General features: G+C 42.5%; 1 protein-coding gene across 1 annotated transcript in view; it reads left to right on the top strand.

Moving 5' to 3' along the window:
• The window catches only part of twin (CCR4-NOT transcription complex subunit 6-like twin), a 177,426-nt gene that overhangs the window by 161,561 nt on the left and 1,500 nt on the right, over positions 1–14,365 (top strand). The window contains exons 5-12 of the mRNA XM_080271125.1: positions 6,972–7,040; positions 7,355–7,512; positions 8,758–8,912; positions 9,528–9,682; positions 11,347–11,444; positions 12,273–12,417; positions 12,782–12,983; positions 13,714–13,853. Of these exons, the coding sequence (XP_080127251.1) occupies positions 6,972–7,040; positions 7,355–7,512; positions 8,758–8,912; positions 9,528–9,682; positions 11,347–11,444; positions 12,273–12,417; positions 12,782–12,983; positions 13,714–13,853 (1,122 nt within the window). The remainder of the gene's footprint in view (positions 1–6,971; positions 7,041–7,354; positions 7,513–8,757; positions 8,913–9,527; positions 9,683–11,346; positions 11,445–12,272; positions 12,418–12,781; positions 12,984–13,713; positions 13,854–14,365) is intronic.

The following is a 14,365-nucleotide window of genomic DNA, read 5'->3' as shown; positions in this document are numbered from 1 at the left end:
GGTGGTGTGTGTGTGTGTGTGTGTGTGTGTGTGTGTGTGTGTGTGTGTGTGTTAGCAACATAACCGACCCTGTTTTTCTTACCCAACACACAGACATACACACACAACCGCCTACTGAGTATACACACATACTTTTGCATTCTAACACACACACACACACACACACACACACACACACACACACACACACACACACACATCTACGTACAAAGACCTCAGATAACGTTGTAACATTAGAATACAATGTGCGTGTGTGTGTGATGGAGTGTGTTTTTTGCGTGTGCGTGCGCGGGGTGAATGGTCTCCTGTATATTCTCATGTCGTGGGGAAAAACTACTACCAACATCTCTACCACTACTACCACCATCCCTACCACTACCACCACCACTACCACCATCCCTACCACTACCACTACCACCATCACCCTTTCAGCTCAGTTGATGGCCAAGTGATGTCATATTGGAGAGTTGGTTGGACTAGTAACCATGGAGACTCTTACCATATGAAATGTAACCTTTTGTGGATTCTCTCTCTCTCTCTCTCTCTCTCTCTCTCTTTCTTTCTTTCTTTCTCTCTCTCTCTCAATAAACAACAAAATAATCTTTTTTTTCACACGTAGGCCTACATGGCCCAGATTTTCGTCCTTTGCAACGACTCAGCGTCCTTTCCATGGCACTTCTTCGTGACTAGCACCTTGTTCTAGCGTTAATCTACTGTTACAAATAAATACAGTAAAATGGGCTACTTCTGTGCGTGGTGCAGCGGAATGGTGATGGATTGAACTTAAAAATCTGTTTCGGTTAGTTGGAAGTTGGTGTTTGAATTCTGAGTGGCTTCGAATTGCTCTTAACACATCTTCCTTAGCCATTTATCCTCATCACACTTTAATATCCTCTTGTGTTATTGATGCATACCTTTTACTGATGTTTCGAAGCATGTTTTAAGTACAAGTGTTAAAGTGTAATATGTAGAATGAGTCGCCAAAGATTAGGTGTTTCGAAGCCCCCGTACCTAGAAAGAACAGACCTTTCAGCTTTTTATTCCATCAGTGTGTCGCCACGTATCGCCCAGTTCAAATCAATCGTCGATGAAGAATACTATACTCCTTTCACTCTAACGTGGCCGAAAATTCGTTCATACATCTCGAGTCCAGTGCTGAGCCAGAAAATCTTCAAGAATGGATACTTTCTGACCTATACTCGTTTCCTCTTACTTGGCTTAAATTGCCGTCTCTCCAGCTTGAGTGCCGAGTTCTAGCGAGTGAGAATATGGTGCTAGTAACGAAGAAGTGCCGTGGAAAGGATGTGTAGCCATACTTTCGCATTCTCCGACTAGGTGTAAAATTATTCAGCTGGAACAAGAGATTAACACTAGAAAATGGTGCTAGTCACGAAGAAGTGCAGTGAAAAGGGTTCCAGCCCTTCGTGTTGACTCATTACGACACTGAGTTATGGGAAATAACCTACAGGAGGAAGATAACTGTCAAGTTGATGTGAGCGGACTATAGAAGGTTATCAGTTGAAATATGTGTCCCAGTGACGTCTGGATGACTTGAGATTGCAGTTTGAAATTTTAAAAGAGGATTAGATCGAAGTATGAAAAATATTAATGGCGAAACGTGACTGTGTTTTGACGAAGGAGGGATTTTAAGAGGATATATTTTTAGAGAGGAGTGTTCTGAAATTTCAGTGAAATGGAATATAAGCAAAAAAATGAGTTGGTGATGCCTTGACAGATTGCATTTTCCTTTTTAGGTGTGAAACTAATAGTGAACAGATGGGATTTTAACTGAATTTTAGTGAATAAATGTGTTTTTTTAACATAGTTTCCTGTGATACTGGGACAGACTGCAAATTTGATTTTTAGGTCATAAGATCAGTAGGTTTTAGAGTGGCTCATAAAATAAATAATTTTAAAATGAAGTAATAGTGGAACATTAATTGAAACATTGTCCATGTGAAATTCGTGTGGCCGTGATGTTGAAGCATTGAGTTTTTTGGTGCTAGTCAGGAGGAAGTGATTGATACCTGTGTTGTGCAATGGAGGTAATGAACGAGGTGATATGGGTGGTGCAGGCCGGGGTAAGGGCCAGGTTGGAGCATGAGAAGGTCCTTGGTATCCTGGTGGCTAGATTCTCACTGCCACAGCTTGAGTCCGCCTGTGTCGTGCTCAGGAGTTGGCTGGGGAATCGTATTTATCTAGAGGACGTGGCCCGCAGGCTCTCATTTAGCACAGAGGAAGCCCCATCCCAGCCCCACACTCCCACCACCCCACTGAAAGTTAAAGATATCTCTCATTTCCCTATACCCAAGCCTGATTTCATGGTTGGTGAGGAGGATAAAGGTGCAGATCGTGTTGAAATTACCCCACTGCAAGGGAAAGCCATCTCTCGTCTTCCTGTGCCCAAGTCCCATGTCAAGGAGGATCGGAAGGATAAAGGTAGAAATGATATTGCAATTCATGATCCAAACCCTCTTCATCTACCTTCTCCCCAGCCCAGTCACAAGGATGGTGAAAAGAGTGACATTGGAACCCACAATAATGGCCCAAACCATCCTCTACTTCAGCCCATTGAAGTACCCTGCCACAAGGATGATCAGAAGGGTGAAATTCAAAGCCATGTTGAGATTCTGAACCCAAACTCCAACATTTCAAAGCCCGCTGAAGTACCCTGTCACAAGGATGATCAGAAGAATGAAGTTCAAAGCCATGTTGAGAGTTCTGATGCAAACCATAACCTTCCTAGGCCCATTGAAAAGGCCATATCACAGTCCTGTCAAAAGGATGATAAAAATACTGAAGCTGGAAGCCCTATTGAGAGAGCTAATCCAAACCACAACCCTTCTAAATTGATTAAAGAGGTACCCCACCACAAGGAAGGTACAAAGAGCCAGGCTGGAATCCATTTTGAGAATCAGGATCCAGACAACAACCTTCCAAGGGCCAAGAGGGAACAGAGGGTATTTCCATGCACCCCTGGTGTTGCACTGAGTCATGACACACCAGAGAAACACAAGAATTTGAAGGTAAAGAGTCATCAAAGATACAAGAACTTGATCGGGATACTAAATAGTTCACTGCAAAGCCTTAATCAGAAAACCTCTTTGGAAAATATACCACAGGAGTATAAGGAGGGTGGTGAGGAAAAGGTAGAGAAAACCTCCTTGGGAAATGTAATACAGGAATGTATGGAAGGTGGTGGAGAAAAGTCACTCCAGAAGAGAACAAACGATTGTAAAGTCAGCCCTCCTCAGCCCAGTAACAAACAGGATAATAGTGAATCTAATTACCCTCAGCCCAGTATTACACAAGATTATAAAGGTGAGGTAGCTTTAAAAGTGTGGAGACTAGTGATCATGCACTGGGATTGGCTGCCAAATTTTGCTGGTGGTTTTGGTCGGCGTACTCGAACCCATGAGCTCATCCACAGGGAACTACGCCTCTCTGCCTGCCACCTGGAGCAAGTCTACTCACGCCTGGCCCGGCTTAAGCGCCTCCTTCCTCCTCCTAGCGACCTCCAGCGCCTACAAGTCAGAGATTATGATGATGGATCACATATTGATCTACGAGACGACCAACACCTTGTAATGTCCTGGCTTATGGCCGTTAATACCTGCTTCTGTGAATTCCACGAGTGCACCTCCACAGATGACCCAGACTTGGCAAAACTCGATCAGTCATCCACAAATTCCAGTACTGCCTCGCCCTCCTCCATGACTGACTCCATTCAGTCATCCACAAGTGATTCCACTTTGGTTATTTCCCAACCTGATTCCTCCTCTCTAAACTCCACATCCAACCAGTCCACCAGTCCACATACTGACCATTCTACTCCTCAGCATTCTGACTCTCCTTACCATCCTAACTCAGAACATCTTGAGCATTCTACCTCTGAACAGTGTGAGTATTCTGCTGCTCAGCAATCTGAACATTTTGACCATTCTAAGCATTCTGCCTCTGATCATTCTGGCCAGTCTTCCTCTCAACATTCTGATCATTCCTCCCCTGAAGAGTCTGAACATTCTGACCACTGTAAGCATTCTGCCACTGAACATCATGACCATTCTACCTCTGAACACTCGGACCATTCTACCTCTGAACACTCGGACCATTCTACCTCTGAACCTTCTGAGCATTCTCCCTCGTCACTGTCAGAATCTTCTTACTTTACTGCCTCTCTATGCTCTCAAAATTCCACCATCTCCACCCCTCCACTGTCTCGGCATTCCACCCGTCTGCAGTTGAAGTTTTCTGAACATTTCACTCCTCCACATGCTCACAATTCCACCCTTCATCAGTCAGATGATTCCTCATCAGAATCAGATTACTTCACTCCTCCACAGTCTACCCAGTCCATCCTTCCACAGTCCAACTTTTCCACCCCTCCAAGTTCACCGAGTTACCTTCCTCCACCCTCTTGCGATTCCACCTTTCCACAGTCAGAATATTCCAGTTCTCCACAGTCTGGACCTTACACCCCTTCTAGCTCTGCCCGGACACTCTCATTATCTAAGACTTTAACCCCTCCAGTTTTGATGCATCTGCATTCTATTTCGTCATCTCCCATCTCGAGCATAACCAGTGAGGTACAGTGTCAAGAAACTGAGATACAAAGTCAAGAGCTTGTATGGTGCCCTGACAGAAATAAAGACAAACCAGCAGTGCATGAGTACCGGTATGAAAAGAGAAAGATGGATGGCAAAACAAATAGAGGTGAAAACAAAAATGCAGAGGGCAGAAGTATAGCTGAGGAGTGTGTGGTTAGTGATGGACATAAAGAAGAAAGAGATTTGGTTGAGGATGTGAATGAAAATATGGAATATGTGGTGAAAAATGAAGCTGAAGAGACAGGAGATGAGGAGAATGTGTTGAGGGGTGAAAACAAAGAGATGGACAGCAAAAATATGATAAAGGTTGAAAATGAATTAACAAGAGGGAAATATGAGACTGAGGATTATGCAGTAATGGATGAGAGTGAAAATAGAGACAAAGGAAGCAAAGATATGGCTGAGAAGTATGCAGTGAGGGTTGAGAATGAAAATGAAGAGACAGGAGACAAAGATGAAACTGAACAGTATGCAGTGGGGGATGAGAATAGAGACAGACAGACAGAAGGCAGATATAAGATTGTAGATCCGATGGTAAGGGATGAGAACGGGAGTGGTAGGAGCCAGGGCAGTGATATGGTTCAGAAAAGAAACAGAAAGATGGTAGACAGAGATATGATTGAGAGTGCAGTGGCAAGGGATGATAAGAGAAAGGGAAGGAGCCAGCACAATTACGAGGCTGGAAATGGGAGGGGCCAAGCCAGTAGTATGGATAAAGAATGGGTGGTAAGAGATGACCTGCTGTGGTGGCTGTCTCAGGCCGTACAAGCAGGAATAGAGGAGCGTGTGGCAGTGGAGGTGGTGGCAACACACTACCATTTCCAGGAGGTACACAGGGCCAGAAGCATCCTCACATCACTGGGCTTACCACTATCCTGTATGAAGGGTGTCCGTGGCCTGTTGCTGGAGATGACACAAAGCTTGAAGAGGCATCTGGTTGGCAGTAGTCGTGGCTGTGTCGTACTTCCCAAGTTTGAAAGATGTAGTAAAATCAGGCACCCAGGCTTTCAACCAGTACATTGGATACAGATAGCCCAGGAATTGGAGTATATAACCAGCATGGCTAAAATCATGGCCAAACGGTTACCCGTAATAGTTCCTGAGGCCAAAAAATACAGCCGCATACTGGAGGCTGCACATGTAGGCACCTTAGAACCTTACCTCACAGCAAATGCATCCATGCTTAAGTGGCTTCAGGCAATTCTCAGTTGGAACATTGATAACCGTCCTGCTCGATCATCATCATCTTCAGCCGCTACTGCCACACAGGGTATACTGCTGCACTGGCTACTGTTTTAGAAAATACTTGAATGCAGGGATGGGTTGTACTCGTTTTTGTATTTTTGTAATGGAGAAGGAAATGGGAGACTTGGTGAGAGATGGAGGGACAGGGTGGAGAGGTCCTTTGTATATGCAGAGAGATGGGGGGTGCAAGTTGGAGAGAGGGCAGCCTGATGGAGGACTGGGTGACCTGGAGGAGATTAGTTTGTGTCCACCCCTTTTTGGGAGTAAGGTGTCTGAGTATAGATGGACATGTGGACAGCAGTTTTACACATTTTCAGCTGTGGGTACACTGTCTTTAGTATGTCTTCTTAAGTTATATACCTTTTTTATTTTTTGTGGTAAGTTTAGGGAAACTGCCCATTTAGGGTCCAATTTTACCCCTCCTGCCAGTTTCCCTGAGTTAATGTATTAGTAATACTGTAGTTGTAGCAGAATGCAGGTTGAAGTTGCCCATGTCTTGCAATCTTCCAGTCCATCATTCAATTTTCAGGGGATAGGGAGGGAGTTGAGACATTTGTATAACCAGTCAGTAGAACTGCTGGTAAAATTGGTGTCACCACGTGAAGGGATCCTTCTCCAACACCTTTGAATTATATAGAAATTATATTACATTACTGTACACATAGCAGTACTGGTATCTCTCATGTAATTATCACTAAATAATATTGCAGAACAGTACAGCATGTGGAAAGGGGGATTGATAAAACTTGACCTGCATTTATTGTGGCATTTTTCTTTAGGACTGTACTTATTTTTAATTATTTATTTATTTATTTATTATTTTAAGGATTGATAAAACTGCTTTTCTGAGTAACTTTTAAAAATGGGTCAGAGTTAAAGCAGAGACTCACATTATTACAGATCTTTTTACACATTTATAAATTTCTCTTTCCCAACAGCCTCCTTCCTGCAACTGTTGGGAAGTAATTAGCTGGTTTTGGCACTTGATTTAGCATCCAGTACATAGAAAACATCAGCTGTACCTTGGCCAGCCTTAATATGGGGATTACCGGTATTTAACTGGAAGGGATGGCATTATTTTTATGTATTTATATTGATTGTGGCATATTTCTCTTGCAGTTACGACGCCACAGCCACCACAGCGACCATGGATCCACCTAGGGGAGCCTGACCGAACCAAGCCCTCATGTGAGTATTTTTAATCAATCTTCTGGTCACAGTCAATACTTTGTTTATGTTTCTAGTGTGTGTATTGGCGTCGAGTAAGGAGACTCCCTAGCACCTCTTTCTTAACAATTTATTTGCAGACTACCTCTCAGTATCCACTTTTTGCTTCTTATGTTTTTAATGTGTTGACAAAGATATTATGAATAACATACAAGAATATAGTAATGGAACAGACATTTATTGTTGTGTAGAGCTGAGTGAAATTGTACAGGACCAATTTTTCCAGTTTTTGAATGTGAAATTAATCTAAGTGTAATACAACTGGGTTGTTACAGGTATATTCACAGTGATGTGTTACAATGTCCTCTGTGACAAGTATGCCACAAGACAGATGTATGGCTACTGTCCCACCTGGGCACTAGAGTGGGACTATAGAAAGAAGGGCATCATGGATGAGATCAAGCAGTACCTGGCAGACATCATCACACTTCAGGTTAGTTTTCTTTATCTGTCTACCTGTCAATATCCTTTTATATATCAGTCCATCTATCTGCCAGATGCCTTTCATTTGATCAGTATGCCTGTCTTCATCAGTTTATGCATCCATCCATATTGCCAGATAGTTTAATCCTGGAAGGGGTGGCCACAAGCCTCCCCGTCATCCTGTCCTTTACCATCAGGTTGACTCACTTCAGTTCACGCCACCCCCTTTCATGGACCACTTCACTCCATCCTTCGACTCATCCACGGTCTTCCCCTCTCTCTTTCCCATCACTTCATTCTCATACTCTCCCCAGTCAGTATCTATCTCCACCCTCTGACATCACATCCTTGAGTGAAGTATAGGAAGACCACAATTGACTGGCAGTACATTGTTCCTTCCATCTCATGGCCACAGTACACATGGTAAACAAACTGTCCCAAGGTGAATCTGGATCCTCTTTGTCTTCCTAGGGCAGAAATTATAAAGAATCTCGGTACCAGTAAGTCATCCCCAACAGTTAATAATCAGTAATTTTGTTGTCTTCATTTTCGCTTAGGCTATATATGGTTGTTTGGTTGTGTCTAGTAGCAGTGTGAGTGAAGGTAAATGGATAAACAGTCAGACTTATACACAACAATAGCCAAAGAGTTTCTGAGTACAGCTGCTGGTCATCCCATTAGTGTGTTTCAGGGTCAGGCTGGGAACAATAGCTGTGCGAGGAGTGAAGGGTGGGACCAAAACCCCTTCCATTTGATGATGTATATGTCAATATATTCTTGGTATTATTAGACGTATGTTTTGGGGAGAGTTACTGACCTGGATATAACCTTCATTAAACCCTTTCACTGATAGATGTTTGTTTTATATTGAGCAAGAATGTCATTAGATTCTAAGGGATTGCAAAAGGTATGTGATAAAAGACAGTGTAAATATGCATTGAGTAACCCCACTGGATCATGGGGCATTTAGAATAATGGTAACCTTCATTTATTATACTCCCACTTAGTCTGAAATTGCCATCTCTCCATATTAATACTGAGCTGTAACTGAACATTTTTACGTGTCTTATTTAAGTGTCATACAGTAGAGAAAAAAGAGGGCTGTGTATGGTCCAGTGTAAACTGATAAATCATAATGCTCTTTTATTTCCTTTTCAGCTTTTTGCAGATGGGTAATATTGTATCCCCCCCCCCCTCCTTCCATCATAACCCACATTAGCTTTCACTCACCATTATCCCAAATCTTTCCACACAGGAAGTTGAAACCGATCAGTTCTTCAACTTCTTCCTGCCAGAGCTAAAAAATGAGGGTTATGATGGAATATTCTCTCCCAAGTCAAGAGCTAAGCACATGTCTGAAAACGAGAGGAAGTATGTTGATGGTTGTGCCATCTTCTGGAGAACTAGCAAGTGAGTACAGATTATTTTACTAAGGAAGGATTTTAAATATTTTCTTTCCTTATTCAGCTGTTCGTTCTTGTCACCTCCATGTTGCAAGCATATATGGTATATCAGAATGATTTTGAATGATCTACATGCAGTGCAGTGTAGCAGGTTTTGAAATACTTTCTAATGGGACAGGTACATTCATGACATTGTTTATACACCACCAGGAATTTAGCCTGGAACCAATTTTCAGTTGAGAAGACTTAAACTATACTTGTCCATTGAGGTAGGGGGTTTCCTGTAGGTAGGTGGGGAGGAAGTGGGAATTTTCAATCATTAGCTAGTGTAAAACAGAACTTAGGTGATGCCAGTAGGATATTTTTCATTCATTCATCCTTTGTAATCACTTTGTCATTTATTTTCTGATTTTGAGCTCTTCATATCTAGCATTTGTTGTTCTTTATTTTATCCTGTAACTTGTCACTTTGTATATCCCTTGAAGACAGTTTGAAATTATTAGAATTAATATAGTAGAACTGTTGTATTTGTGTTCCCAGCTTTCAGTTATCTCTTCCTTCCTACTGAACCATTAGAAGCATCACCTTCTTTCCCAGTAGTGTAACTTGGTTCTCATTACAGGTTTACCCTTGTTAAAGAGCGACTGATAGAGTTCAATCAGCTGGCGATGGCAAACCATGACGGATCCGAGGACATGCTGAACAGAGTCATGACCAAAGACAATATTGGTCTGGCTGCCCTTCTGGAAACCAAGGAGGCAGCTTGGGAAAACTCTGGTAACTTACACAGTGCCTTTCCATCAGTTCCTACAGTCACCATTTTTTTTTTTTTTTTTTTTTTTTTTTTTTTTTTTTTAAGGAGTGTAATTTTAATCCCAGCAGTCCATCCATCCATCCAGTTTTTAGTGCCCCATCAGGAGTACATCTCCCTGAGCCAGGCAGATCAGTGGAATGGTTAGTAGTTACAGTGTCCCAGTTGGACTGAGGGTCCTACATAGGTATAACCCCAAGATATGAATGGAGGTTTACTGTTCATGTAGATGGTCCATTGCAATGAGTGGAAATGTTGGGTGGGAGAGAGATGCAGGTTAGAGCTTGAATTCTTTATTTTCTCAAACATTTTGGGCTACCTAGAACCTAGTTACTTGGAAGATAGCCTCCGTGTAGCCTACAACAGTAGAGAAAATAAAGAACTCAAGCACTGACCTGTCTCTCTCACCCAGCCAGCATCTTATTAATGATATATTGATGTCAAGAAAAGTATACTAAGTATCTACCCTTAAAGGTACCAGACAAGGATAGCCCACCCTGTGGCCCCTGCACTTCAAAGGAGGTACAGTACAATATTAAACACTTGCCAGTAAGTTGGTATTATTCCTTCTTAACAGTGTTGCGTTACTGTATAGAAGTGACATTGTTAAACGTACAATATAGGAAATTAATGATGTTGGTAAGACAATGTATTGTTTCATGTCTAAGCTTTACTACAGCACTATATAACCAGTCATTTCATAACCATAAACAGTATGTTTAGCAGTTTTGTAACTTCATCTCTTATATACTGTATAAACAAAAGAGTAAGATGGCCATGAGAGCAGTGTTCTTTTAAGGCATCCCATTTTTGTAAGAACAGCAAGGAGGAAATATGAATATTGCACTGTAGTAGCCGCAGCGAGAAATGAACGCTGTGGTGGGGCAGCCGGTCATCCGGGGATTCCCCCACTGTAGCCATATCTACATGTCACCGACCATCGGCCACCGCTGCAGCCCCGCTCCATGATCCTTACCCTGTGTCTCTGGCTTTCTCTTTCTCTCTCGGTTTTTATATAAACTGGTGTATTTCCGAAACTAATTATGAAATTATTATGACTTTTGTTCCACACCACCTTTGAGGTAAAAATCAAGGAGAGTTTTCTGTATAAAGGTTTCCCCCCCCTCCTAAATGTGGCATATGAGCGGGGGAGTGCGGCCTTGCCGATACCTCCGCCTGACCTATAATTATACACTCGCCAGAACTGACCTGCCCTCAGACAAGGGGGGGGAAACCTTTATACAGAAAACTCTCCTTGATTTTTACCTCAGTGGTGGTGTGGAACAAAAGTCATAATAATTTCATAATTAGTTTCGGAAATACAGCAGTTTATATAGAAACTGAGAGAGAAAGAGAAAGCCAGAGACACAGGGTAAGGATCATGGAGCGGGGCTGCAGCGGTGGCCGATGGTCGGTGACATGTAGATATGGCTACAGTGGGGGAATCCCCGGATGACCGGCTGCCCCACCACAGCGTTCATTTCTCGCTGCGGCTACTATAGTGATGTATAAAACCCTCTTCATTTACCAGGTAAACAAAGGTTTTGAAGTGTACCAAGAATTATAGGATTGTCATATAGGTATGAGTATCATTCAGTATAGGAAACCTCACACCTCACTCCCCCTGCAGAAGTAGCACCAGACAAGACCCAGGTGAATCAGGCGATCTTGGTCTGTACGGCACATATCCACTGGGACCCTGAGTTCTGCGACGTCAAGCTTATACAGGTGCGGCAAGTTGTTAGGATTATGGTGTAGGTGTCTTGCTATTGCAGCATCCTAGGATATGTTATCCTGGGGCATATGCCATAATTTAGGCTGCCACCAGATGGTTATATTCAGTTGAGAAAGGGTATGTATTTGTAAATGATTTAATAAGAACAAAACTTGTAGTAATCCTCCAGTCAAGTGCTGGAGAGGGATATATTCAAGTGGTGGCACTGATGTAACTGGGTGACTCTGCTACCAAGTTAGATCTTTGTCTGCCATTATTCATCCTGTCCTCTAGGAGGAAGATGTTGGGTTGCATAGGGACTGCTTTATCATGCATTCCACTGGGTTAATTTTTCTTATGAGCGCAGAGTCTAAGTCTCTCTGAAGTTGACCATAATTGTCTGAAGACAGCAAGAATGAAGTAAAAAAGACATCCCATGGCTGAAGTGATTAAGAGTAGTGCCTTTGACTTCAGAATAAGATTTCCTTCTACATTAATACAAATTTCCTTCTACATCAGTATCTAACTAGGATGACTATCCCCTCTAAACCTTACTTTCCCTAACTTTCACTGTAGTGCCATTTTGTAGTTTATTCTTGATGCTGTTAGACAGTTATTAGCTTTGGACAGCCCCTAGTAGTGAAGGGATGAGTGATGTCAGTACCTAGATGCTCCAGTTTGAAGTCTCATCTTATCTTTAATCATAGGATATAGCTACAGTAATAATCCTGATGTACTTAGCAGATGATCTTACATTTTTCATCTTTGCACTTAATACTTCAGTCAGATGCTTACGTTTCACTTACAGATTGTCATCAGTAACACTCTTGTTTCACTTGCAGACGATCATGCTGATGAGTGAGATCCGTCAGATCATCTCCCAAATTGTAGACGAGGCACAACACCGACCTCGCACATCTCGCAAGATTGACCCAGCAGGAATCCAGCTCCTCCTCTGTGGGGATCTCAACTCACTCCCAGATTCAGGTATTTATTGCTGGGCCATTGCAAACTGTAGAAATTCCCCCCCCCCCCCCTTTCCCTTCCAGATCAGCTGCAGCAGGATGATGATGGATGGTTTAAGTACTAGTGATTTGTATGAGGATTATGGAATGGAAGGAAAAACAATAGGAGTAAGAGAGTAAGAACACATACAGTGAGAGGGTAAGAACACATAATTCTTACAGGTATCATGCTAAAGTAAGTTTGTGAAACTGAGATTGAGGTTAATGTTGGTAGAGGCAGACAGAATATGGTACGAAAGAAGAGAGTGGTGCAGTGGGGTAGGGGGGACCCAAAAGCCAACAAAGCATCAGAAATTAATTATTATTACTTGAAATCTGGGTTTCAGGTGTTGTTGAGTTCTTAACCAAAGGCAGTGTTTCAATGGACCATGAAGACTTCAAAGGCTTTGGGTACAAGACTTGCCTTCAAAAGATAGCCATGACCAAGAACAACAATTCCCTCGTAAACACCTCAGCAAATGTCTACACTCACTCCTTCCGCCTCTCGCCAGCATATGACTTCAATATAATGGCATACACCAATTATACGTAAGTCTGTTTATCTGTCTGTCTAAAGCCAGATGCCCTGACCTCAGAATGGGTGGCCTTAAACAAATGGCCTCCCTGTCACCCTGTTCTTGGCTATCCAACTGCCATCCTTGGTTGTCTGGGTGCCCTCCCCCAATCCACATTCCCTTCACTCATACCTCTTCACCCCATCCTTCCCTCTCATCAGTGGTCTCCCCCTCCATCTCCCTCATATACTTTTCTTGTCTGTCGTTCGTCTTCCATTCTCCACAAGTCACACCACCATATATTGAGATAGCTTATAGTCTTATGCAATGCTTGTAACTAAACTTATTTTTTTCAGTTTAGATAATCTGTAATTTGAGATTTGTCTGATTTGGCTTGATGCATTAGGTGTGCATAACCAGTGAGCACACACTACACGTACTGTTATACAAAATGTAAAATTGTACTGTACACAGACTGTAGTAATAAACATGATGTATACACAGCAGTAATTGTTAAAAGTTTGAAGGTAGAGTTTTGCATAACCAGGGGAGCATCATTAGAGAAATACCATAAAAATCATTTACACATTTTTTTCCCCAACACAGAAACTACCTCTTAAGTTAGTATTGCATCAGTTTTGCTTATTGCAGGTAAGGTCATCATTGCAGAAAAAAAGTCACAAAAAACCTTCACACAATTTTCATCATACACAAAAACCACCACCTTTATTAAACAAGCATTTCATCTTTTTTGCATCTTGCAGGTACGACTTCAAGGGGATCATTGACTACATATTCCACAGTGCTGAGACAATGTCAGCACTAGGAGTATTGGGCCCAATTGACCCCGACTGGTTCAGAGACAACAAGATCATGGGCTGCCCCCACCCTCACATCCCGTCAGGTATATCACACTTTTCACTTTAGGTTAAACTTTTTTAATTGGTTTGATAGAGCCTTCATTTCATTAACTGACAAAATCCCCAACTCCTTCCTACCATTCATCCATCATCCAATCCTACGTTGCCCCATGAGGAGCGTAGGAACCTGGGGCTAGGCAAGTTGCTTCTGACATTTAAGATGAGAGCGACCAGCCTCACTCATCCCTGAGTGGCATTACGTGAGCAATAAACCCCAACCATCCTTTGGATATAAACTTTCACCGGCTCAATCAGATTGGAGTGCCGTAAATACCCATTAAACCACCAGGCGCCAAACTTTGGTTATATGGTTACCACCCAGCATAGTAAATGGTTTCCTGGTGTACAGGAAACCATTTGGCTAGTCACTCAGTGTAGAGTCACCCACAGGCAGAAGGAAGAGGAAAGAATGAAGGAAAGAAAGACAGAAGAGGGAGTGTAAAGTCACCCATTGGCAGAAGGACGAGGAAAGAACGAAGGAAAGAAGGATGGAAGA

This window comes from Coenobita brevimanus, chromosome 44 (assembly GCF_032717465.1).
Source record: "Coenobita brevimanus isolate Jiangsu-jjx chromosome 44, ASM3271746v2, whole genome shotgun sequence".
Taxonomy (NCBI): Eukaryota; Metazoa; Arthropoda; class Malacostraca; order Decapoda; family Coenobitidae; genus Coenobita; species Coenobita brevimanus.
This window is presented reverse-complemented; position numbering and strand designations above follow the sequence as displayed.